Source organism: Corvus cornix, chromosome 5 (assembly GCF_000738735.6).
Source record: "Corvus cornix cornix isolate S_Up_H32 chromosome 5, ASM73873v5, whole genome shotgun sequence".
Lineage (NCBI taxonomy): Eukaryota > Metazoa > Chordata > Aves > Passeriformes > Corvidae > Corvus > Corvus cornix.
In genome coordinates this window covers 40349567-40377488 of record NC_046335.1, presented here as the reverse complement: position 1 = coordinate 40377488, position 27922 = coordinate 40349567, and the positions used below count along the sequence as shown (strand labels likewise).

Below are 27922 nucleotides of genomic sequence, written 5' to 3'. Positions count from 1 at the left end.
ATGAAGTTAGATGTCAGTCTGTTCTCAAAAGCAATATAATAATCTCACAAGGAAGGCAAAGGGTAACTGAAAGAAAGGAATGAAGGACATTGAATTATAGCATGTAAGGTGGCATTCCTTTTGTGCACAAGGCTAAGTTATCTACTGTAGACAGATAATGCTTGATCAATACAGGTCAAAAGGAAAATAGGAATATTTGCATCACATAATGCATAGTTTGAATTAAGGTAGTTACAAAGGCATTTTTTTGACCTCCTTGAAATGTAACAAGTCTTCAGATACAGCATTGGTGAAGTGCCCTACCGACTTAAGGTCAAAAGCCAACTAACACTTGGACAAACCTATTGTGTGCTTTCACTTTTCAACTTTCTTGAAAAGAAAGTTGAGGATTGAATGAAAATTCTGGCAAAGGAAGCAGACTCTAGCACAGCAGCAGCAACATTTTCCACACTACATGATGGCAAAACCTTTCTCCCACAAGCTGCTTTTTCTTAGTCATAGGTGCTTTTCTTCCTTCTCCACGTATCTCCCCACACAGACTTTTCCAATTCATCTTTACCTTTGAGAAACAACAATTGAGAAAACACCAGCAGGGAAGGGAAAGGCACATGCCATGTTCATATGCAGCCAGTGATAAAATTAGTTGTGAGTTGTGGCAAGTAAAATGTAGGCTTAGCCTTTTTTCCTCAAATGTAAAAGCTATTGGCATTTGGAAAGAAGACCCAGACAGTTAAGTGCCTGGAATACAAGCTATAAGGCAATTACATTAATGAAATCCTGTATTACCAGATGTGGAAGGACATGTTAAAAAACCTTCTATTGAGCTTCCTTTTATATATCTGTCCAACTACAGGTGGACAAGTGTGCTGAAGAAGTACTTGTAATCAATTTGTATTACGCACAGTTAAAAAATAAGAGCTTCCTCTAGGAATCACCCTCTCCCCACAAAATACTTTGAGACTCTGATTATCATCATGAAATATTTCTTCCTGAACAGGAATCACTACATACACATATTAAAGCACAGACAGTTAAAAAGAAAACGAAATACCCACCCGATCACTGGATGTTTGAAGCCAAGTTTCCTTGTGGCTTCTTCTATTTCTTTTTCTAGCCAAGGCTGTGGACGAATCAAGTATTTCACAAACTGTGAGACCCACCACACTGCAGGATCCCCATGTACACGAATTAGTCTATCAGCCAAGTCTTCAGGGACAGCCAAGGGCAAATAAGGTGGCCGTGGGTGTAAGCTGTCAACAATGGGAAGTTCCACCACCTGAACATCCTTATCATTAGCCTCACCTGTTTTAAAATACATACTAAGATGAGTCAAGTAGTTTACTTTATTAATAAGCTTTACTATTGGCAAATAATACCCCAAACATATCAACTAATCTGTATCTTCAATTTCAAAAAGACTACCTAACCCTTGCTCTGCTTTTTCAAAATAGCATTAACAAATCTAATAAAAACCACAGTTTTAGACTAGATTAATATAGGAACTATATCTAACAATGCACTCAAAGTAGAACAAAATTGAAGGTTCTTGAATTCTTAGCAGCTGGTAGTTAATTAACTATTAAATGTGTTCCTGTTCATATATTCATACCTTCTTATATACAACTATACCATTACTGTGTGCTAAAGCTTATCTGGACAGACTGGTTATCTATAATGTCTAAAATTCAGTTACTTGTTCAAAAATTAAACAAAGAAATATTTTAAGGCATAAGAAATCATTAAGAAAATAACTACAGCTCTGCTGCTCTTCTGAACACATTTTATTGCAGTAAATTTCAGCATTTCAGACATCATTATAACCACTGAATTAGCTACTCTGTTGTTAGAAGCGGAGAAAGACAATTCCTGTCTTCAAGAACTTAAACTATGAAGTAGAAAATTAAATAGATCAGGGGAAACACAAGCACTATATAAGCACGTGATGTACCTATGGATAAGAATTTGTTATGTTTTAAATATTAACTACAGTAGAATATACAGATGGTTTAGATGGGACTTTAATTCAAGGCCTAATAGCCACTAAACGTCTTTTAAGAGTTTTTACAAACTACACAAACACAACAGTCTACATAATTGATAATTCAAAGCTATGTTCATATACTGAAACAAATTATAATACATGACAACACAAAACAAAGCATTACATTTTTAAAGCATTGAACATTTCAGCTGATATTTCTAGTGTGCTCATTTTCTCCAAAATAATGTTTTCACTGTCTGCACTATTTACCAGCAAAGATGGTTAGTTCTCCCTTTAGTGCTCACCAGCCAGGAAAGAACACTGCTTTAAATATAAGCAAATAAAACTCATAACTTTTGATGCCCAAGTAAATCTTAATGCTACAAAAATCAGTTCAGGGAAGGAATAATGAGTTTAAGAGTTTAAGAATGGTTAAAGATCCCAGAGGTTACAGCACTTTTGCAAGACTAGTCAAAATTCTGCAGTAACTCTCTGAGATATGGTTACTTAAATAAGGAATGTTTGTTATCCTTGGGTGTATTTTCAATTCATTTTTACCAGATTTGGAAATCTGTCTTCCAAGGGGTATCTATATGTCAATATTTCATCACTGCACTGTATACCATCACGGTAAAGGGATTCTTTAGAAGAATTACCCATACGGCAGGTATGGATGATTCTTTTTAATTCAAGAAGCCAGTTCATATTTTACCACCTATTATATCACACTCACAATAAAAGATTTAATCAAAGTTCATCAATTCAGTAAAAACATTGAGCATTTAAATCTTCCTATAATATGATGGATAATACTTTGTTAGTATGACTTCAGAAAGCTGCAATAAAAAAAAGCAGCATGAAGCCAGGGAAGTGCTAAATCTGGTGCAGATATATCAGGCAAAAGTTTAGACAAGAAACGTTTAGCTTGGGATTAGTATGAAAGAATGCTTGAGGTTCCATCCTTTTCACCTTCTCCCCCTCAACTGAGAATGGGAGAAGAAACAGGGTGGCAAAAGAAACAACAGCAATCTTAGCCAAGACAAGAAAGAAAATACTTCCATCTTAAACTAGAGAAGAGAATTTGCTGCAAACCTTTTGAGGGGAAAAAGCAGGTGATGCAAAAGTGCATACAGAAGGTGGATTTTTATTAAGTACAGTATCACTGACAAGATTTTAAAATTTGTTGTATTACTGAATAAATATGTTGGTCTGTAAAGACAGTCATTTGGAAAATCTTGTTATTGATAAAGCTGATTGAGCAATCCGACCTACTAATTGACATTCCTACCCTGAAAAGCACTCAATACATTGTTCCATCCTATTTAAAGGATAAGAGTGTGCTTCTAAAAGTTTCCACAGACTGGCTTAAGGTTTTGAAGAAAATGAGATTGGCCAGAAATAACTAGGAAAACTCTTAGCACATATAGCAAACTATATTCAAGTGTACCAAAATTACCGAATATCAAAGAAGATTGTGAAAAAAGAATTTCAGATTTCAGCTTTCAGCTCTATGTGATACACTGTTTGAATAGCAATGAAGTTGCAAGACTTGCTGCGAATCAAAATCAGAAACAAAAGAAATGTATTTCATTAAGGAAAAACAAAGAATTTGATTGTTCAAAATTACCTACTAGGTCGAGTGTAGTCTTTAAAAAAAAATTACAAATCAAATCATAAATAGGGTCATGGCTATTTCAATAATGTTTAGTTTGTTAATTGCTTACATACAATTATCATCTGCATAATCAAACACACAGGTATGTGTACAATTCCAAAAAACTTTATGGCAACTCTCTAGATTTTATTACCTATATTATTGTCCTGAACAATAATCAAGGAAAAGCTCCCTATTAGTCTTCACTCATTTTTAAAAGTATGAGATAGCAGATGCAGTAAAAGGAAAACTTACAGCAACTGTTGGCTTTAGTCCTGGACAAAACCAGTGCAGAGAAACTCTTCAGTAACCCTGAAGGGGTAAACAACTCTCTGCAACAGCCTTATAGGCAAGAGACAGCATTCTTACCCTACTGATAACTGTTTTTTCACAGTGTTTGTGACAAAGATTCCTAACAGGCAGTGAGCTTGCCCAGTTTTCAACACGTGTAGTTTAAAAAACTGTTATCCTTTTTTGGACAGCAGGTTATTGTTTTATTTTAAAATAAAATAAATCAGAAATATGCTGCAATCAAAATCAATGATACAGGAGATAACCAAAACTCAGTCAGATCAATAGACAAGCAGATACATTAGAAAACAGTAAGTCTCATTGCTGATTCATATGAATTTTCAACTGAAGATAATGAAACCGAGTTAAAAATACAGAATTAACTTCTAATCTACACTTCAGTTTTCTCTAACTTGTAATATATTTGAGCTTTTCTTCACAGATGTATTTTGTTAAATAATAAATAGGCCATAAAAGGTAATAATCCATACTAATGTTTATGTATTTTTCTCATGTTGGTAGTTTAAATCACAGCATCATCATGTCAATTAGGTCCAATTCCCTACTCAGTGGTGGCACAATTTTGACATTTGATCACAGAATTATTTAGGTTGGAAGATACCTCTAGAGTTGTTATACATAACTTACATGTCAGCAATACTTCAAGTTACTTCTTCTGATGTGATTTATTTTACTTTTACAGTTGCCAAAATTTGTCACTATAATTCTATTTATAGCTTAACTTTCATATGATTCCAGGTGCTGTTTTTCACTTTGGAATAAACTAAATAATTGTCTTCCAGAGTTCTGCAACTTAGTCCAGTTTTGGATTTTACTTCACTGAGTAACTAAAGATTGAGTGTTTTTGCAAAAGTCATAAAGTACTGCAATATTGAAAACATTCATTCTTATCATAACAACGTGCTCTGGAGGAAGGTCCTGGACTGAAACTGATTTTTATTCAGATGACCCATGCCATTTGCATCTAGTTCTTATTTATTACCAGTTTTTGGATATGTTCATCACTAATACATCAGCAACACAGTTTCAATTTCCAGGAGACCCACTGATTACTTTTTAAATACTGAAATTAGCTCTGTGTGTTATAAAAAGCGTAACTTTGCTTCACTGCAGTAGCCCAATGTGCCTTAATGACCTTACAGCCCTCTTGTGACTTGGCATAATCTTACTGTCTGCCTACTTTTCAATTTACCCTAATTTAAAGCCCCTTTAAAAACTTTTGCTATTTGTATCTTTCTTATCAACTTCTTTTTTTGGAAGCCTAAAGATGTTGGTTTGACTCAAAAAGACCTTTGGAATTTTGTCATTTTAGCTAAGCTTACTTCCTGCCATCTGAACATTGGCTCATGCCTGCACTCGGATGGCCATTTTCATTGGGTGTTCATTAACTTCTTACCTGAAAGGAGGCTGACATTTACCATGCAATCACTACTACTAGTTAATGTTAACTGAAAACCTGTTTGCTATTCATTCTCCTATTATTTCAAAATTCACCAGCTAATTTCAAAGTATTTTTTCAAGAAGCCCTTAAAAGGTATGCCAAAGAACACCATGCTAAGGACATTCCTGTCTTATAACTGAGAATTTCAATTTCATTCCAGTTTGTCTTGCTAGAAACACTGAATAAACTGAATAAACTGATGCAAAAATGGAACAGCTTCCCTGCTTTTCTGTTTCTGTAATATACTTAATTAAGCTGATATCAACTCCCATAGACCAACCACAGATTTACTTAACCAAGCTCTACAGCTTGAAAGGCTGACTGCCAATATGGAACCTTACCCAGGTGAAAAACTCTCATTTCAACTGCACAAGATATGTCAGAGTGATGGGAAAGCTGTTTGATTAGCACCGGATATGGTGAGAGGACTGTGCTGAATTCTCTCAAGGCTCCTCATTGTCCTGCTGGCTCCTGTTACATATTGCAAAGGACAGCAGGTTCAGGGTTCATCAGTGACACCTCAGTGCTTTTCTTTACAAATCAGATACAGTAAAAAATGAAAACTACGCAAAGTTACGGCATGTTATGCTCTTTATCAATTGTCAACTAGTTCAGAAGAAAGTAAAAGTATGCTTTTATCTGTTTTGTGATGCAGACTACACCTCCTACAACTATCTTCTCGGCATTTGCATACTTAAACAAAGTTACCTTGTAAGAGATTTATGCCATAGTTGAATTATAAAATGGAATTGCCATCAGAAAAAAATTGTATTTTTCTTTTTAAACAGTCGATGTAAAACACAATTCATATATCTAAATGTTGGGTTTTTTCCCTAAGCTTTTCCTTTGTACAATTTTAATACAGAATTTTTGAACTTGGTTTCTGATTTTCTCACTAGTGTTCCACTTATTAATTTTTTAATCATCCTTTATGTAACCAAGCCTTTAAAGGCAGACAGGTGTTGAATAAATTTGGTGCAATTCTGTTTTAAAGAAACTGAAAACACAGTCCTTTTTTTTCCAGGTTTCACATGCCATATGGATAGTGTTGTCCCATTTGTCATCCCAAGGGGCTGAATCTCGATACCTTCAGGAGTAAATACACCAAAATGTTTTCAAACATGCCAACAGTGCCTTTCATTACTCTTCTCAATCCAGCACTTCCAAGGCTTTTTTCCTGCATTCTTTCCTTTCCTCTTCTGCACAACTCTTGCAACTACCCTCACTTGCTCTCATGTCTCTTACCTCTCTGGGTACTGTTTGCATGTTGAAAAGTGGCATCTGTGATCAGTCATTGCCTCTCACTTCCTCACAGGCCTGAATGTTGACTTCAGTGGCTCTGTACACACACAGAGTCTATCTACTTTAAGGACCTTTGAGAGGCCTTAACAAGACCTATTTATTTTAGTCACATTTGGCCAAAATTCATCCAATATTCAGAACTTAAACTAAGTTAGGCTTAAAAAGAACAAGAGCAGATAGAAAGGTAAAGCACAACGACAAAACTTTTGCTCTCACAAGAAACTTGTCTAAAATAAATCTGTGAAGATATTATTTTATCATCTCCCTCCTAAAAAGTAAAACTTTAATGGTAGTCTTCTTTCTCCTCCTGCAAAAACTCTAACTTCCAGAGCTACTGAACTACCAACATGTCTTTGTAAGACAAGTGACAATCTTGCAATTGTATTTATTTTCCCATGTTATTCCAGTCCTGTGATAATCCTCCCCATCATCTAAACCATAGTGTAAAGATGAACACTTACTGTCCTAAAAAGTGATGAGATTCCAGTGAATGTTTTCCCTTTTGACCTGATGGAGGCCTGAACTGAGTGTAACAATTTCTGCATTTGCAATAGCTCTGTCTCTAACAAAACTAAAGCAGTAGCACCTACTGGTGCCTTTAGAGCCTCCATTCCCTTTACGGCAGCTCAGGTGAGCTGCATTATAAAGACCTGTATTTCTGTTTCACTCTACCAAAAACTTCTCATCACTTCCTAGAAGCTTTTTGTGGCAATTGTCACATCACTTGGAAAGAACATTATAAAGTAAAGATTTTTCCCTTCCTCAATTGTTTGGATAGCCAGTGTGTCAGCTGGAGAGTTTACAGATGAACAGACTGTGCAAATCAACTTCATAGAATAGTCAGGAGAGCATCAAACTACGTAGAAATCAAGAAGTGTACTAGCAATTTATTTTTCCTTTTATCTTGATATATTCAAACTGCTTTTGAACAATGCCCCATTTCATCTAAACAGCCAATATGAAAAGTGTACGTGTTAAAAAGGAGCTCCAATTCCCTAGCTGCCAGAAAATATCTCAAAATGTATTTGCAAAGGCAAATATACTTTCATAAATGCAAAGGGGTTTTGCCACGTTATCCTGGTCTAGTTATTCATGTAAACAGTAAACAGAACTGATGTTTTAAAAGTAATATGTAAGGAGAGTTGAAATAACTCAGGAAAACATAAAAAAGATCATTACATCTATATTGATAAAAAACCAAATTTGGATTTGATTTCCAACAATTCCACTAAAGCTTATTCTCTATTACAGTCTAATGTTAATTACTATATACTTATAAAAATAGTTCCAAATACTTGCTTTGAATATATGGTTATCTTTTCTGTAATAGAAGATAGCTTATTTTTATAATAATCCTTCAACAGCTTCAGGGACTTATCTCTTGCATGCATATGCTGACTGGACATACCCTCAAGCCTGCAACAGGCATGTAAAAGCATGTTAAAAAGAAGACAACATGCAGACAGTATTTCATATCTCATGACCTAAAAGCTTCCAACAGGTCATGACAATGGAGCTTAATATTTGCAGCTGGCTGTCCAGGCATCTAGTGGAGAAGTGCTCCCAGTTTAGACAAGACATTTACTGTCTTTTCAAGGTAGTGGTTTATAACTCCCAATCTTGTATTGTTCTAATTTGAACACTTGGAAGACTCATCTTTCAATGAATTAGTAAAAGTACCTCCATATGCAAGTCCAGATGGAACACAGCTCTCAAGGTATGTGTAGACAAAAGGACATTTTAGTTAGCCATAAATAAAACAGGAGAGAATAAACCTTCTATGTTGTTTGAAATTCATAGCAGTAAGGCACATGTCACCTTAACAGTGCATCTGAAAGAAAAAAGGATGCGTTCTACTTCATATGGTCTACTAACATGAAAGGAGAAAATCAAGAGTGTAAGCCTGTAATAATGGAAAAGGAAATTTTTCTGATCTTCAGTAATAGGGGAAAATGTAATGGAGGTATTAAGAAAAAAACAAGATAAATCACACAGAAATATAGATGTTTTCTCCATAACTATTACAGTAATAAATTATTATTAATTTGCACAGTATTGGAAACTTGAAACCACTACTTTAGCTAAGGGTACTTGCAAAAAAAGCCCCCCAGTTTTGCTGAGGTTTGTCACAGGATTTATGTAATACCAGATAAAGGAAAACACTTTCTAAAGATTTCTCTACAAAACATTAGCACAATGGCATTCATGGACATGCAATGCCAAAAATATGGTATTATAGTAAATATTTTTTCTTTGAATATAAAATGCTAAATTAAATTAAATGTTAAATTAAAATTAATGTGTGTCTTCAAATGTGGGTAGGAGATCAGTGCAATAAAAAGGCAGCTTTTCAAATTTCTTATCTGTTCACAACACCAGAAATAAATCAGTGGGCTGAAGGCCTAAAGATTGAGAAACAAAAATACAAACTGCAAGAAATTATTTCTGCCTTAAAAGTCTTAGTATAACTTCCAGTTATTTCACAAGATGGAAAAACTGTATTCAGAGCCATTTGCCTACAAGCAGCTTTTCACTATGGCATTCTAAATCTAGACAAGAAACATATCCTGAGAATTAGATGACATTTTAAGGTTCTTTTTTAATTCATTACTCAAATGCAAGAACACAAACACCCTTGGTGAAGTTACACTGAAACGAACCAAACGCCCAGCCTTGTGCTACTGTAAAGAATTAAGAGTGCCTGCATTAAGAGAAAGAATGGCTGCTGTAACAATTGATACATTCCCAAGAATCAGAGCCATAACCCATAGTGCTGGCAGATGTCTCCACCTGGATATTGTGGTAGTCCTTTTCAAGACGTAGGAAGGGTTTGGATGACTTGAATTCAACTCCACAGCTGCCAGTTCAGATTACTCTTGCTTAAAGATCACTTAAAAATAGGTAACTATTTTTTCTAACTATTACTTAACCAAAACATTTTAATGACCTAGTGTAATACATTAGAAAGTTATTCAAAACTTGAATGCAGGTTATAATTCCCCAAAACCCTAAGAAAGCTTCAGTTTGGATTGAAATTTATGCAGCCAAACAAAGAACTCAGATTAACATTTGAAACTTTGCGGTTTGTTTGAGACCTAACATACTTAGTTTACCTCATGTCATCTCTTCATGTTCAAAAAAACCCTGATTTTTCTCATTTGGGTACAAAACACACTAGTATTTTTCCCTACAGCACATGCTGCAGTATAACCTTTCAAGTAAAGAATGTCTACCTTAAATCAAATAAACTCTTAATATTAAGCCAATCTGTAGCTTTTTTTTGCTTATTAAACAATTCTTAAAAGGGTAACAGTTAAACTTAACTTTTTTTCAGTTTTTAATAGAAACTTGGTTTACCAATCTGTCATTTATCATCCATGACTTAATGCTCATAAGGAAAGTTTGTAATTAACCACTAACCTACTAGTACTAGTTTTGCTACTACATTGTGGGGGGGCAGCATCAATCTGTTAGGAAAAAGGGAAAGTCATGCTTCAAAGTGTAGTATTTTGTATGAACAGCATAAGATCTGTGATCAAATACGTGATTGATTATTCCTACCACTGCACAGAACAAAGCCAAGAATCCTTTTCCCCACCTCCACGCACTCCTTGGATTTCTAAGTCTTCAGCTTCAGCTTTCCCTGATCAAGAAACGTAGGGAAAGAAGCCCCTGCTATTTGGGAAGTAACTATTTCAGTGGGCACACTTAGGTTACCTTCCTTCAATTCAACACAGTTAAACAATTCTCATGGAACAAAGTGTGTGCTAATCTGCCTACGGTCCTGCCCATGCAAGGAACAATTATCAAGCAGTCAATTGCATTTTATACAGACATCAAATCATAACCTAAATTAGCAATGACTTAAGGAGAACTCAATGTATACAATCCCCATGTTTTCACTTCCTGAACATTTTTTGATAGATAATGTAAATATAAACATTGACCTTTAAAGAAATACAGACATTCTAACTTCTGCTACCAGACAATGGCTGTATTTAAATGCAAGTATTTTCCATTTATCTCCCATCCTGTTAAAAAATGCCACTGACATGGCAAACAACTTCCAAGAGCACCATTCTTTTATCAAGAATAGATTTGATGTAATTCCTCATATAATTAAATGAGAACCAGTGGTACATTTAGCCTATGTAAATGGCTTCATTAGGATCAACTTGGCTTGACTGATTATAGCGTGAAAGAACACAGAGATGTACTTTATGAAGACCCCCTTAAAATACAAATTAATTTAATTTAGTATTGCAGATTTGGGACTGCACAAGTTAACTCTGTGACACAAGCTGTAAGACAATATTGGAAGTATCACTACAAAACAAACGAAAAAAATCCCATACCCACTCAAGGAGCAAAGGCAAACATTCTTCTGTGTTAAAAAAAAACCCAAAAGAAATAAGGCTAGTTACAAGAAAAGACTGCATCTCCTGTTATTCCAATTTCAGATAATGCAATTTTTTTGCTTTTCTGCTTTGGGACCAGTTGCCAAAATAGGGGTCAACAGCAGTAGTGAGTTGCTGTTAAAAAGCAGACCTCATTTCCAGTCAGAATTGTCCAGCCACATCTTTGTCTAAAAGTAGAAATACTTCCCATATAGAAATACCTATAAAATGTGGCAGGACCAGCTTTTAAAACTTGCTTTATTTTAGAATTGAATTATGGTTTTGAATCTCCTACTGTAAAGCAGATTTTTATGTCCTTGAACCAGTGTAGGCCCTTCATATTTATCAATATCCATTTTGAAGGCCTGATAACAGAAGCAGACAGTGTCCTGCAGCCTGTCTTTGCTCTGCAAGGTGGAAATAACTTCTTGCTATTATTCAATAACCCTCCACTTAGACATGAATAAGGAACACTTTGCTCTCTTAAGCTACTGCGCTGCTCTGAAAACTCAGACCTACCTCATTAGAATTCCAAGGTCCTTTTAAGAGTTACCACTTCCTAAATATATTTATGTGTTTACACAGACAAATGTCTTTACATAGAGTATCTGACAAGGCACCTTGAGGACAAAAACTCTACACAGTATCAGTAGCTTGATTTCAAGATTAACACAATTGAAAAAAATGGAAAATACAGAGGTTGCTGCTAAACTCTGTTCTCTCAAATCACCATTCTCCAGCTTGCTTCACAGAAATGGAACTTGTTTGAATTAAAATGTAAATAATGAAAGTCACTGTATAAAAACAAAATTAAGAATTAGAAGTAGAAATTAATCCATTTTTTCTGCAAGATTTTATAAATAAGTTTGAGACATGGGAGCAAAACATAATTCATGCAATTGTACACAAGTTAAAGGGTTTTTTTAGCCCAAACCTAAATATTCAGCTGATTTACATAAAAAAAACTATTGTCAAGGAATATCTAGTTCATGGAGTGAAACTTTTTAATTTATTGCAATTAATTCTGTGAAAGTTTTCATGGTTTGATTTTGCAATTTTTATTTAGTCCTTTTGATTACTGTTGCCAGATAGGCTTTAATAAATTAAACATTCATTTTGTGTACCCACAGTATCCTCGTTCTTGAATTATACATATAAACATATTAGTTAATTCATATTTTAAGATTGTAGTTCAATTAATACTTAGAAGCTGGCACTACCAACAAATGAAGAGCTCTGCCATTTTCTCCCCTCTGGGTATCCCTTCCTCAAAGCATTAATTCATCAAACCATAGTTAGAGGCAGCAAAATCAATATTCAAGGATAATTGTAGGAAACATCGTTTCAGGTTTCCTTTTTCAAGTTATCTTTCATCTTCCTGGTTTTTAGGCCTTATGGGAAGGAGCACATACTGTTATTTAAAGCATGTAGATGCCTTCTTTACCACCACATCCCTTCATTCTCCAGCATGAAATGCACATAAGACTTCTTACAGTACATTAATCTGTCCTCCCCATTAATCTGTTTTCTTTCCTATTTATTCTATGATTTTTTTTGTCTTGTTATTTTATAGTCCTCTTTCAATTTATTATTGGGGAATGCCACCATAACATCATAAATCAGCAAGTAAAAAATTATAAGAAGAGAGACTCCATGTTAGCATGCAGCAATGATAACAGAACATTATGACCTGGCTAACTAATTAATTTAAAGAAAATTCATCAAAAATTTCATGATAAATAAGTCTTCACAAGTTCTCTCTATTTTGGCTCTTATTGCTAGGAAATCATCCATGCTTCTTTTATAAAAATTCCTACCTAAATTGTTCAAAAACAGTTTGACCATAGATATCAAAGGAAATACTGAACTACAAGAAAGATGCAATTACAGGCAAGATATAATTTTAGAACTAAAAAGAGCATCTCTTAAGATTTTTTCTCTGGAATGACAGTATGAGTGAAAAAAAGGACAAAGAAACCTTATGCCACAGTGTAAAATAACTGCTGTATTTACACAAATCTGCAATAGAATTCTCAATTATTTTAATATGTTTAAGCCAGAAAAGCTGAACTTGATTACAGAACTACCATGTCAAACACAAAGAACACGTGCAAAACATGACGTGGGCTGAGATGCCCCCTAGTTCTTCACAGATGGTAACACGTCTTACTAATCTTCTGCTATCAGACAAATATCAGCTTGTCCATTAAAATTCACTCTAGTTCTCAAATTCAAAAAAAACCCTTAGCTTTTATACCTAGTTAGGAGAGGATTGGACAAAGAAAATTCCAAAACTGTATGTATTCTCAGCTTATATAAGCCTCTTAATTTTTTGTAGAAGGTTCTACTATCTAAATTGTTTCACAGAAGATAAAGTTCAGAAAATTCAAAATTTTGTGCTGCTAATAAAACTAAAAGGTGTCAAGCAGAGGCAATTTAATTAAAAAGAAGAAAGATACATGTACAAATTTAAACAATTTTGTCATGAAGTACACTTTACTAACTTACCATCTATGCAGGTCTGCAAATTACATGAAAGCATGTCTTAAATGATATACTTTTCTGACTTGTTGGCCTATTTCTATAATTTACATTGAACACTTGCTATAATTATTCACTTGTATGAATATTTTTGAAACATAATTTTAAAAAATAATGAAAAATCCCTACAGTACATAGGAGAAATGTTTTATTTATGAAAAATGAAAATTGATAAATGTCAATGCGTTTTAATACATTTATTTTGAAAATCTAGGAAATCCCATGCAGATTTCAGAATTTGTAGAGAAAAAAAAAATTAAAGGTGTGGTTTTGCAGACAAACTGCTCTAACCAGAGTTAAGTATTTCAGACTTAATTGTCCTTGTAAAAACAGGGAATAGATAAATAGATATACAAGTAAATAAAAATCTATATACATTTAGGGAGGCATAAAAAGCACACAGAAATCTTCAGCAAGATACAATGTCTTTAAAATTTACCAGCAATTAAGCATCCAGTGAAGATTCCTACTGAAGCCACACTGAGGCTGGTAAAGAGATCGCCTGTCAGTATCATGCATCCTCACGGGCCAAGCCATTGCACAGGATCAGAATTTAACACAGTTTACAGCATGTGTGGCTGGCCAACAGGCTAACTACAGAGAGATTGTCTTTCATAGCTCAATGTCTGCTAGCTCTAGAATATCAAAACTCAAATTAGTGGCATCCATTATTTAAAACATAATTGATGGCATCAGGGTATTTCATGTGCTCAGCCTTCAAACTATTCATCCTGATCTAGAAACTAATAGAAAAGAGAGAAAAAAAAAAAAAAGGAAAAAAAAAAAAAGAACCCAAACTGTAGGGAGCCAAAATGAAGCATTATTTGTACTTTCACCAGCAAGAGCCTGTATTGCAGGAAATCATCATCTATTTAAGCAGGTTTTCATGGAAGTATATATTCTTTTGAAGCCATGTGTGCATGAGTGCTCCAGAACACTGTTTTCCAGATTACTGTGCTAAAAAGTTGCTCACAAAACTGTCTGCATCTAAATTCTGGAGTCACGTAGAGGAGCCTGGTGAGAACCATGTCCAGATGGTCGTTTCACTTACTAACTTCGCCAAACATGAATAAAACTTCATCTGAAGTTCTCAATATCCATTTTCCATTTATAGTTGTTTTTATAAAACATCCAACCATTTCTAGGAAACATTTTTTGCAAAAAAAATCTCATTCACAAACCCCACTAGAATTCTCAAAGCTAAGTTTTGTAGCATCTTGAAGCTTTGAAGAACAGATGCTATTTCAATGTGCAAATGCTGTTTCAATGCGTAAACACACAAGCTTACATGCAATCTGTAAACTGGATTTTGTAACCCTGATTAAGTTAATTTCAGACCTGCAAAACTTTTTAGTAGCTACTTTAAGATTCCATATGCACTGGATATGCAGTGTCCTAGTGAAAAGACTGAAGATGTTGATATGTTTTGACTATCAATCACATGGAGAAAGATGTCATTTAAAACAAATGCTGTTTACTTTGACAAAAACAAAGCTATCTGATCCTCCAAACCTCAGTGCCCATCTACTTACTCTAGGCAAATTGTTCAGCATGATATAAGAATGGACCACCTTGCTGATGTACAAATAAAATTCATATTTAACATTGCCATTGTTTTTACAACATGAATTTTGTATCTGTTAAGCTTGCATGAGGAATTGTATCAACTAGTTCTTTATTTTATTGGGGTGTGAATGACTATTGGATACCATTTCTTTTATATTTCTATTGCTTAATATTGGAAACATCCCTGCTTTTTAAAAAAGTTTATTAACAACAGCCTCTATTTAATACTCTCTCCCCATGAAAATTAGATTAATATCTGGCAGAGAACACAGAAGCAGCCTGCTGAAAAATTATAATTTAAATCTCAAATACAAAACTTTCGTATTAAAAAACTCTGCCAATGCAGAGCTATCTTATCAAGGAATTTTATTTTCAATACAATGGGCAAATAAGATATAAAAGATGCTTGCATACACAACTGTAGTCATAGTTACCATGCTCCACACAACATGAAAGAGACAACAAAATAATCCTACATGAACAAAGCTGCAGAAAAGCAAGGAGAAATGATGTGAGTGCTTCGGCCTTACCTGACCAGTGGCCAGTGGTGGAGCCTGCTCTGTCAGTGCAGGTCTCGCTGACGGGCCGGAACACGGTCTCCCAGCCGCCGGTCGCGTAGCGCCAGTTCTGCGACTCCAGGATGAGCGTGCGCTGGGTGCCGTACGCGATCATGAAGCAATAGACCACGTGGTGCAGCTGGCAGCCATAGCCACAACCTTTGTTGATGTTACACACAAGTTTCTTAGCTTTGCTGCAATCCTTCGGGTTCTGTAAGGATGGACGAAAAAGTGAAGCTGAAGAGAAGATACACCAAAGGCGTATGTTTCTCTGAAAAACTGGCAAATGTCATAAATCACAGAAGCCATCCTGCTATAATACATCTCCTATTAAAATGGATGAGTAAGCTTCAGCTCCATGAAAATTTTATGTGAATTCTTCACTGTGAACATGAACAGTTATTGAACAACTTCACTATCCTAATGTAAAATAGAATACATTCAAGACTTTAAATTACTTTCTCATTTGTAAATCTGTCAGAATAAGCCAACATTTGGACTCCGAGTTCACATTTCATCAGCATTTCATCAACATGATTCTCAGTGTTGGAATGCTTTTTCCTTTGGCATTTTTTCAAGTTTGTTAGTTCTGTTTCAGTAAGCACGCATGTCATCCAATAAAAGAAAATCTCCACCTGTCTACATGGCACAGAATAAAACAAATGCTTATTAAGGGACTGCCTCCCAGGCTAGCTGACCACACAGTAAATACAGAATGTAAAACGCATACCTGCGCAGGCTGATAAAGGACAGAATTTTAATCTGCATACACTCTCCATAAAATAATGTATTTCACTTCCACAAACCAAGAAACCACAAGACAGGAGGCAAATGCCTACATTATATGAATGCTATGTTTAAAAGCACAAACTAATAAATATTCTCAGGTATGTGGACAACACAACAACACAATCAAGAGAAGTTTTTCTTTACATAAAATATAGTAATTTTTTGTATACATTCATACTTGCATGGCTGTAGACATACTTCTAAATTCCAGAAAGGTCTTCCATAAAATCTCTATGATGAAAGTTTCAGATAAGTTGTGAAAATACTGATATTTGAGCATCAATATAAATTCTGTTTCTTTCACATCTAAACAATGTTAAATAAAATTTTCTGTAAATTTGCCACAATCAAATGAAATCTTTTAAAAAACAGTGATCCCTGTCTGGAGAATTGAGATCCCTCCTTCAAGTGATTTTAAAGATAATCTGAATATTCTGAGTCCTACAATACTTTAACAGAAAATTAATTTGTGCATTCAGTTGTGTACAGGAGGGGATGACAATTCAGATTGTGGGGCAGGGGGGAAAATAACAAAACATCCAAAACAAAAACAAACCCAAAACTCTACAACATGTGCTACAACTACAGCATTTTTTTTTTCCTTTTAAATACACCTGATTTAAAGCCGAACTAGGTATGAAAATAATAAATTAAATAAAATTTCCATTCCCAAATTTTGTTCCTCAGACCAGTACTTTTGTCATCACAAATCTAAAGGACAACTTGAGACTAAACCTAACAGGTATCTTTGAAACTACAACAAATGTATTTCCCACAGTCTTTCAGAAGAGAAAGAGGGCCTTTCTAGTATTCTGTACAAGTCCACACAGAAAGAACTCCATGAAAAAATACCTCCTCATATCATTATTTTCAGCAGCATTATATTTTTATTATTACAACTGTCATTAGTATTATCATATTTCACTTGGTTTCAGTTATTAAGCTGCTCTTATCTCAACCCACAATGGGGTTTCTTTGTGGATTTTTTTTGTTTGTTTAGAGGTTTTTTCCCATTGATTCTCCTCCCTGTTGCACCAGGGAAGAAGAGGAGTGAGTGTTTGGGGGGGTACTCAGTTGCCAGCCTGGGTAAAGCCACAACACTATTTTCATTGAAAGGGATAATCTCTGTGAATTTTTAGGAAATGCCCATAGACAATATAATGCTTTCTACATTTGCCATTACCTCCAAATGCCTGTGTCCTCTAAAATGAAAGCACTTAATCGATGGCATATTTGAAGTATTGTCAAGGTGTGCCTTTCTAACTTTCTTTCATGCAAATGCAAGCTTCATACAACAGCTTATGAACAATATTATGGAAATCAAGTAGTACATAATGAAATATAATTTGATAGTGTGACTGCTTACCCATGTTAATATTATGCACTTACTTGGGTTTTAACATTATTTGAAGACTTAACTAAAAACTATATATATCTTAGTATTAGTTTGTGACTTAAAAAGGAAGCTAGTTAACTAATTTCTTTATGATTGTGGTTTTTTTCAAATTGCTATATTCAAGTAGCAAAAAGACAAAACAGTACTTGAGCTTCAATTATACACTGATAATTTAAAAAGAAAAAGGGAAGTAGAGATACATGGATATATTGCAGTTTCAACGGATGTTTCTGGAAAAAGGTGGACATATTAACCATTGATAAGGAAGAAAAGTTACATTTCAAGCATCAGAATAGCTTGGGTGTTCATAACCAAAACTGCCAACCAAAGGAACCAGGAGAAGTATTGAGCTGATAAAAAAACCAGTCAATTTCAAAATCAATGAAGACTGACAGAAGAGTTTTCCTCCTGGCACAAAGACACAGAAAAGGACTGTAAATCCCTGATTCGAATGAGCAGTACACTCTGTTCTCAACTCTAACGACACTGCTCATCACACACTCCTATCTCCAATTTAATGATCTACATAATCAAGAGAGGGATATAAGGGACATCCAGGAATCTCAAGCCCTGCAACGTAACAGCCATACAACTGCATTAAAAACAAATACAAAAAAAAAACAAAATCCCAAACAAACAAAAAACCGACAGCTGACCAACCACACAAAACATACTTCAATATGAAGATTAGATTATCAAGCCATGACAAAGTTTACACCTTTTATCTTTCTCAGAATTACTTCTATGAACAATGCAACTGGAAACAGTAACAAATTTTCAGAATAGTAAAATGGTTATAATTATACATTTCTACGGAAGAGAATGCCTTCTAAAATAAAAGAGAACTTTTGCAACTGGCAAGACAGATTTAATGGTCTTTCATCACAAAGAACATGGGTATACATTGTTGTTCTCACAAAATTCAGGGTTTCCACTGTATTCTTCTTCCAGGGCTCTTGGTTGGCCTATTCACAGAAAGTAGACTCAGATGGGAATGATCTCCCAAGGGCTGCTTCAAAGCCTCTCCATCTTCCAGTGCTTCCAAGTGTGTAGCCAAACATCAAAACACATGACAAACTGGCAAAAGTAAACTCTGCTCCTTAAAATGCATTTTACTATAGGAGAAATGACTGTGTTGTTTCTGAATTTAAAACAGTTCAGAGAAATGTACTTAATCCAATGAATCACAACAGATTAGAGTGGAGTGGGAAAGCAGTCTGCTACAATTTACTAAGTAACCTCATAAACACAGTATGATGCTCATTAACAAAGTTGTTCTTTTTTTATATTTTCAATAAGTATTTTGTTCTTTGATGCTACACAGTCTGCTGGAGAAGACAGTCCCACCCAAAATCTTTGGAAAATTCCATTTTTTTAGAGAATGATGTCAAGGAAGGGTGTTTCTCATCCTAATTATCGCAAATGTAATTCACACCATCTTCTACTCCCCTTCTTTTATGATGTCATTTGTAATCATTCTTTTCATATCAGCTCCCCTCAAGACTCTGGAAGGAGAAAAACTCCAAAGGCAAAAAAAAAAAAAAAAACAACCCAACCAACCAAACCACCAGAAGTTTCTTCCAGCTGCTGAAAGAAAATGTTCTTTCTTCCCTAGTCAGAAATAGTAGGTATTCAATTTGAGAGACAGAGATCTCAAACCTTCCTCTAATGTTAACTCCTCTGGTTTGCACCTACCCTGCTACAACACACAAGCTTCAGCTTGAGTAAAACATCCCAGCATGCAGATGGACTAAACACATGGTGCTCCTCAATCCACGATGCAGAAATCCCAGAGAAAACTTCACACAGACATCAGCAGTGATCACACTTTCTTAAGTGGTTATTATACTAAAAATATATCATATATTTGATTTGATTGAGTAAAGGATACAAGTTTAAACTTTTCAAGACTCACAGTTGTGAGGGGTGCACCCTTTGCATGTATGCCAAGTGCCCAGAGCCTTTTTTACTGTTGTTGTCATTTTAGCATGAGCACTTTTATTAAAAATATGTATCAGTAATTTTAATGTGAGGGAGAAGATTTAATATAGAAAATTCTAAGTGACACATTAAATCACCAAAATTACTGCCAAACCCAAAAAGCTCAGAAAAAAGTCTTGTGACCAACTTTCTTTTCTTTGCCTACATAAAAAGCCCCAACTAAATAGTATGAATATGACTAGTATAATTGATGTATTTTTGAGCAATTAGTAACCTTTCTCGCCTAATTATATTTTTAACCTTCAAAGCTGAACAAAAAGTTTTGGATTTTTTTTAAATCAGAGGCAAAAATACTCTGCTATTGCGAGACTGCATGCTGAATGAATCACAAACTTCCTAAAATAAACAGAACAAAAACAAGCACAAAAGAGAAGGGACAGAAAACTGCTGCCTTCATAATCATTTACTCACTTGATGACAGTACTACAGGTGCTCTTATCTGACTTCTCTTGCACATTCTCTTCAATTGTTTGATAAAAATCATCTCTGAAAAAAACGCCTTTTCCTTAAATATAAGCTCTTAGCTTTTTAAATGTTGCTCTAACTACAGGGAACTAGTTACATGTAGCCTCATTAAATCAAATTTATGGTAATGTCATCCAAATGAAGTAGCAGTCATCACTATTCACAATCATTCAGCTAAATGACTTGCCAGAGAGATGTCCCAAAATAATGCAGCTTCCCTGTTCAACATGCACCAGAAAAATGCTATACAGTACTTTCATACTTAACTGAAAAAAAAAATTACAAATATTTCCCATATAATTCTTTTTGGCATTGACTTGAGGGGCAAGGGTTGTTGAATTTTTTATTTTATCTTATTTTTTAATACAGTTTTATTATTAATAGAGGTGTATATATATATCTCTGTGATTTTGAACCATTTGACTGCTTTACAGTGGTGCATATTTGTTAAAGCAAATAACTTTGTGCTCTTTTTGAGGACTTGCACAGTTATATTACTAAATAAGACAACAAATGGATCATGAAAGAGGAGGGAAAGGTAGAGAAAGGCTATATTTATCAGCATGAAAAGCACTTACAGCACACTACTGTCAAACAGTGACATCCAAATGAAAAAATAAGGAACAGTTCTCAGAAAGGAGTTGAAGAAATACAATAAAGTGATGACTCCTGCACAATTCAGAGAGATATTTTTTTCCTCAGAAGGGTGTCTTTTTTTATTTAACAAGCAACAAATACATAGCTTGGTCACAGAAGAGAAGGTTCCAACAGCTGAACTGTGAAATAATGAAAATCTGAGAAACAAATTCAGCTATTTACACAAGAGAAAAGGATCACACATTAGGAGTGACCATTCAAAACAGCTGCATACATACCACAGAAAGTAAACCAAGTACAAGTAAAACAGACTACATTAAATGTCTTTTTGATCACTGCACAAATAGCTTCATGCATTCAGTCATGAAAAAAAGCCCCAACACCTTCAGATCAAGTTTTATTTAAATTTTATACACACACACAAGCACATATATTAAAAAGGCCTTATACACTCAAAAATATGAGCATCTAGAGAAGTCTCAAACATCTTTTGAAACAATCTAGGACTAGACAATACACTCTACAAGCCCTTCAATTTTGCTTATTTAGAAATGGGCTGCTAGTTCAGAAGTTTGATACAACTACTTTTATATTTTTATTTTTAAAACAATGCAAATATATTTATGCATTTTGATATTCTAAAGAATAAAAAAAAAAAGTCAACCAGACAATTATCTTTTACAATAAAACAAAAAATTCAAACAGGGAAGTACAGCCCAGTAAAAACCACAAATCCAAAAAAAAAAAAACCAAAACCAAAACCAAAGAATGAAATAAACCAAAATAACCAACAATAAAAATCCAAACTCCAAAGACTTCCTTAAAATATTACCTTCCATTTACATATATAATACTGTTTGAAACAAAGGTAATAATTTCCTTTCTACATCAGTCATTCATATACCAACATTCACTTTAAACTGTCATGTAATTATTCTATTGCAAGGTTTTAGCTAAGTGCTCTGTATATAAGAAGAGAAAAATGTTTACTTTGCATCAAAAGCTCTATCCTCTTACCTGTAAATAAGTTATTCTCCTCTGTACCAAATCTGTTAGGTCTTTGGCCTCTTTTTCTCGCCAATCTCCAGCTCCATCTGTTTGACTGAGGTAGTACAAGTCGGTCATTATTGACCTATAAACAACAGTGGGAAACAACAATCTTAAAAACTGGGAAACAACATTACTAAATTAGAGGATTGAATGAAATCAAAGACAAATTAAAGAGATATTTCAACTGTAGCCTCAAAACCAGTTTCTTCATGCTACCTCATACTGCACAAGCCAAACAGCAGCCAAGACTGTGTTCTTCATCTAATTAGCAATTAAAAACTAAAAATTCTAAACAGACTCATGGCCATGCAAGTCTATACTACAAAACATGAATTTTGAGGAACTATCAAATACTAAATTGAGATTATCTAATACACTAGAGATTCTCTTCTTAGAGCTATAACATTTCATTGGCCAAATAAGACGATAAAGAACTCATCATCATGAAAAGAAAAATGTTATGTGACACTTACTTGTTAAAATTTGCGGATTAGTCAAAATTACTAATTTGATTTTGTCCAAACAGTACCACCCTGGAAAAGACATTTTTTAAATCTCTGTGGCTTTTGGGAAGAAATACAAAACTAGAGAAAAACTGTTCAAAGGGCTTATAAAAATGGTTATTCTAAAAGTAAAAGGTGGCCCAATTCAGAACAAGGCATTTCAAAGTTGGTTTCATAGCTTGAGAATATTTAATATTGCTAAACATTTCTCCATAACAGTACTAAAGTTCTAAGTTTGAACCATTTTTCTTAATACTTTCATCTGAACTTCAGATGTTGCAGTTTATTGCCTGAAATTCTTGATACACCACAAGTTTGATCTAGAAAGAGAAGCAACAGAATAAAGGCGGAGAAATTTGGGAGGCGACCAAAAAACAGTGTGAGGGTTGAGAAAAATACATTTCCTAACAATACTTGAAGTGGTCTTGTCAAGCTGTTGGCAGCACTTGTTTGCACTGGAAGCACAAGCCTAGTTAGCCAAGGCTACCCCTTGTACCTAAGTGAGAGGAGCAGGCTGCATATCCCTACTAGGTAACTATTTCCAATGACACAGTATTTAAGCAGTAAACATTCAGTTAAATCAAATTAGGGCAGACCTATCTTTATCAGCAGATTTACCAGGCAAGCTTCTCTTGCTAATTTAATAACTGGATTTATGGATCTGTAGTTTTTATTCTCATACACTCATTCTAGTCTTCATTCCCATGCTTTTGTACAGGGCAGCAGAGACACTAACTATAATACCTAGTATTGTTGTATTAAATATTTTACCCAAATTATTCAGCAGCAGTAATCCTCGCCTTCTGTCAATCAACTGGAAGAACCTTATCTACATTCTAATCTCAAACTATATATACTGGATTTTCTTTTACAAGGTAATTGAGCTTGAAACACCCTATTCCGGCTTTGCATAAAAATTAATTTAAAGCATCACCGGGTAACTAGTTTTAAATCAGTAACTCTCAAAGACACATAATACTCCAAGTAACATGCACACACAGTTTAAAGAGAATTAGAACAGAATTAATGATGGAGTAGTTCTAATACAATGGAATATATACAGATAACTGAACAGATAAAGAGCCTGTTCCTTTTAAGACAGTTTTCTACTTTATAGAGAGCATTTAGGCTAGCAGGCATACTAAAAAAAAAAACCACCAACATGTATTTTCTTGGGAGTTTAAATATATTTTTCTTCCCAATCAGGATGTAACCATGTTGGGTGTTTAAAGAAAAAATACGAAGTTAAGGTTTAAACAGCAAAAAAGAAAAAAAATTCTCTATCATTAAAAGCAGCTGTGCAACCACCCAGCCACATTTTAAACCATTTTCACATGCTCTTTCACTAGCCTTAAAAAAGTCTGTTCTGTACTTGTGATGTAAGTATTCAGTGTAAACTCTCTATACTTTACAGAAATATATTTCCATTAAATATAGACAAAAATAACTGAAAATAAGAAGTTTACCAATTAAAAAAAAAAAACAATAAAAAATTTTTTCTCTGTCAGCTCTTAAGCAATTTTTCCTATTTCTACAGAAAAAAAGTGTTGCCTAAATTTTATTTTTTTATATTCTTGGCCATGGTGACCATGACAAAGAAAAGGCAGTAGCTTAGATTTAATAATCAGCCTTATGGATGAAATATAATTACTTTGGTAATTTTTGAGGTAAGAGAAATGGTGAGAGTGTCCTTACACAGCCTCAATGACTCACCACTTTAGGTAAAGGCAGCTTTGCTCAGTAGAAGCCATAAAGAGTATCAAATGATTTGCAGGAAATGTAATGAATTCATGAAAGAGTTTTCAGACAGTATCCATGATCTTCTTTAAAAAAAAGATCATAAAACTCTGAAGTATACCAGGAAGTGAAAAATTCACAGGTGTTACCACACAGAAATTACTATAAGGTAGTGCTATTTTAAGACACAGTCACAGACAACTTCTTTCTTTGATTGTTATGGCTCAGAAATGTGCATTTTTTAGCTTTACATCTGCTAGGGTTTTTCGAGTGTGACAAATCACTGGGATGGCTTATTAATACAGATTTAGAAGAGACACAAATACCTAAGACCAGGGTCATTTGCCATGCAGAGAGTTAAAAGCACATGGAGCAGTGATCCATGAGCCCAAGATAGCTAAGTGCAGACAAAGGATGAGTCTGCACAGCACTATTAGAGGCTATTGAAGGTAGTAAAATGGCAGGAAACTTCCAACAGTGGCACTGCAGATGTCTACTAAGTCAAACTTGGTCTTTCACTGGGTTACTAACCAACAATATCAACTTGCTGCTGTTGTTGCTTCATATCATAAAATAAATCATGGAGCTGCACTTAAAAGCGTTTTGCTCCTGGAAAGCAGAATGGAGGAAAAAATCTGACTATGTATTTCACCTGTATTTGATTGCCAAAATAAAGAGGGAAGGGTGGTCATTTTTAACTATTGGTCTAGACATTTATTCCAATCATATGACAAAATTACATTTAAACCTCCTAAGAATATTACATCAACAAATAAAAACTCAAAGAAAAATTTTTACTTCAAAGGAAAGAGTGTGAAAATCTGTCCAAAAACTGCATCAAATATTGACCAGTTACCACAAAATCCCTGATGACAGCTATTCCTCGGGAGAAGGAATGAAACCAACTCAGTAACAGCCACCTTGCAAACAACTTTTGTCAACACAGGGAACAACCATGACAACTAGAGGATTAATCTGCTCTTTTTTAATAGCTCAATATCAAATAATCTTTCCAGTGTTTAGATGAATTTACTCTCAACAGGCCTCTTCCCTATAGCAACTACAAGAATACAATTATGTAATTCTCAAGAAACTGTGTGCTGGGCAACGTTGTTTCTCAAACAGAATCGGTAGAGAAATACTTCACAAAAACAGATGCAAGACCAGCACTTGTGGGCATAGCCAACAAACAGTGATGAAGACATCTAACAAAAAGCACTATCATATTAGGAGTAAACAATTTGCTTAATATCAAGATTAACAAAGAACTCTAATACTACTGGTCCAGAACCACAGGAAGAAAGTTTATAATCTGTTAGAATGCAAATCTTAATCTATGACACAGTAGGCTTTCCTCATAAACAAAACAAAATAAATATTAGCCTCTTTCCTTACATAGCTATCTCATCATTCGATCACTACCCACCTCTTTATTTGCTTTCCCACCTAAGGACGGCATGAAAAACTCCTTTAACTACTTATAATTAACATTAATCTTTCTAATCCAAACACTAGATTATAAAATATATTAAAATTTCTGAGATATCTTTATGTCTATCTATTTGTGTATATATATAAAAATAAGTAATACCAGCTACTCTTGCAGTGTTCCATTTATAGAAAATAAAACTTTTTAAGACAGCACTGTCAACAAAAGGGCATTTGGCAACATGTTTAATCCCTTTAAAAAAATTCAACAAGTGCATGTGCACTTAAAAAACCCAAACCAAACCAACAAACAAAACAGGCAATAAGAAAAAAACAAACAACAACAAAAAAAAACAAGCCAAACAAACTGAGTCAAACAAAGCAACCACCAAAAACCTGTGCTTCTCAGAGTGAATGAGAACATCTGATTTGCTCATTTCGAATATGCTATGTTCCTTTCAGAAGTGACCAGATGGACAGCAGAGGGAAGATGAGACCAGTCCGTTCCTGGGGAGCTACTCTGCATTGTAAGGGAAAAGAACACCCCAGAGACAGCAGTGCATCCCATGCTAAAGGATGGGTACACAAGGAACTGGGAATTTTCCTAGAGTTCACACAATACTGAAAGATCAAAGTGAAATAATGAGATAGCTTGACCTCAAAGGTGCAGGAAAAAGCTTCCTCAGGACTAGAGGCAACCAAGAAGTGCATTCGGCAACACAAGATAATTGTATTGCTTGAAGGCAACATTGCAAATGCACCAGGAACACACACTGAATATTGTAGAAACATTTTCGTATCGTTTTTTTCTTATGCAGTTCCTTTGAACTTCTACACTGTAAATAGATTGCCTAGATTTCAGTTTAATAAAACCTAGTTGCTGGCTATTTGACTTTAGTTTAAATGACTTAAGTCTTTTTTGAGGACCTCACCAGACAAGGAAGGTCTACACAGATCTATTACTAAGACTAAACAGACTTCAGATTACTCTGGATTTAATAACCACTGTGACAACTGAAAGAATACTTGTAGTCAATACAAAAATTATCAGAGGAAAAAAAAAGAGCAGTTGTGATTGCTTGCATCATGTACAAACTTCTTTCAGTACCACAGTGGAAGTCATCTCATAACTTCCAGAGATCTACAGGGCAAAGTTTTCTAATCCAATGCAAAGGAGTCATGCATCTCTAGAATGGGTTTCACCTCACCCTGAAGTATTGAGAGATGTGAACATAAGGGTATCAGAAATGCAGAAACTTGCAAATAGGACTTAATGAGTTAATAATCATTGGTGTAGGAAGAAGAGGACTAAGGAAAAGGACTCGTCCTGGGAGACAGCAACATAAAAACCTTCTGGCATCAAACACACACAACATTATTCAAGGTTTCACTGTGGTGACTGCCTCATCCTGGCTTCATAAACAGAGGAATCATATGCACACAAGTGATTCTGTTACCATGACAGATGTGAGAAAGTCTGGTATTAGACTACTTGCCCCAGTTTTTAGCAGATAGTTTAAAAGGTATATAAGAATCCATGAACTAAAGTTCACAAAGCCCAAACAGAAATAATTTCCATGGAGAATAAATATTTCTGAGTGGAGATAACTATCAAAACAAACTGTCCAGGGAAGTGGCAGCTTCTCTGTCAGTTCACTGTTCAACTGAAGATCTCAAGTCTTTTGGAAAATTCTGCTTCAGCCAAGTACTACTTTTATTTCAGTCAAATATATAAAACTGCACTTGGCAGAGAACTAATTGGATGAAATTTAATCACGTCTTTTATATAAATAATAATTCTCAATAATTGACTAGTCCCTTCTCACTTTCAACTCAATCTATGACAAAATGGATTTTGGAACTGTGGAATATTAAATTACAAAATTTAATGGACCGTACTATTTGCCCACATTAATAATCAAATTCATATTGCCTTTATGTTTTAAATAGTGTTTACATTATTTCTAAGGAATTGAAAATTCTTCTGATTTTTTCCCTTTACTACAGCATTATTTTCAAAGGCTCTTGCTTTATTACTGATGTTCACACATGGAGATCACAGCTTTTTTCGGGACATTGATACGTGTTTAAGGCAGTATATTTAGTTAAATCAACTACTTTTGTATAACTGTTTACTGATGAGACACAAACTGTTATTGCAATCCTGTTGGGAACAGAGTTAAAAATATAATATGCTTAAAGACA

General features: G+C 34.5%; 1 protein-coding gene across 4 annotated transcripts in view; it reads right to left on the bottom strand.

The window, feature by feature from the left end:
- The window catches only part of FUT8 (fucosyltransferase 8), a 105984-nt gene that overhangs the window by 16784 nt on the left and 61278 nt on the right, over nucleotides 1–27922 (bottom strand). For all 4 annotated transcript variants that reach the window (XM_039552097.1, XM_039552096.1, XM_039552098.1 and 1 more), the window contains exons 8-10: nucleotides 22017–22131; nucleotides 15725–15962; nucleotides 1056–1302 (exon numbers count right to left, since the gene is read on the bottom strand). In XM_039552097.1, coding sequence (XP_039408031.1) covers nucleotides 1056–1302; nucleotides 15725–15962; nucleotides 22017–22131 — 600 coding nt within the window. The remainder of the gene's footprint in view (nucleotides 1–1055; nucleotides 1303–15724; nucleotides 15963–22016; nucleotides 22132–27922) is intronic.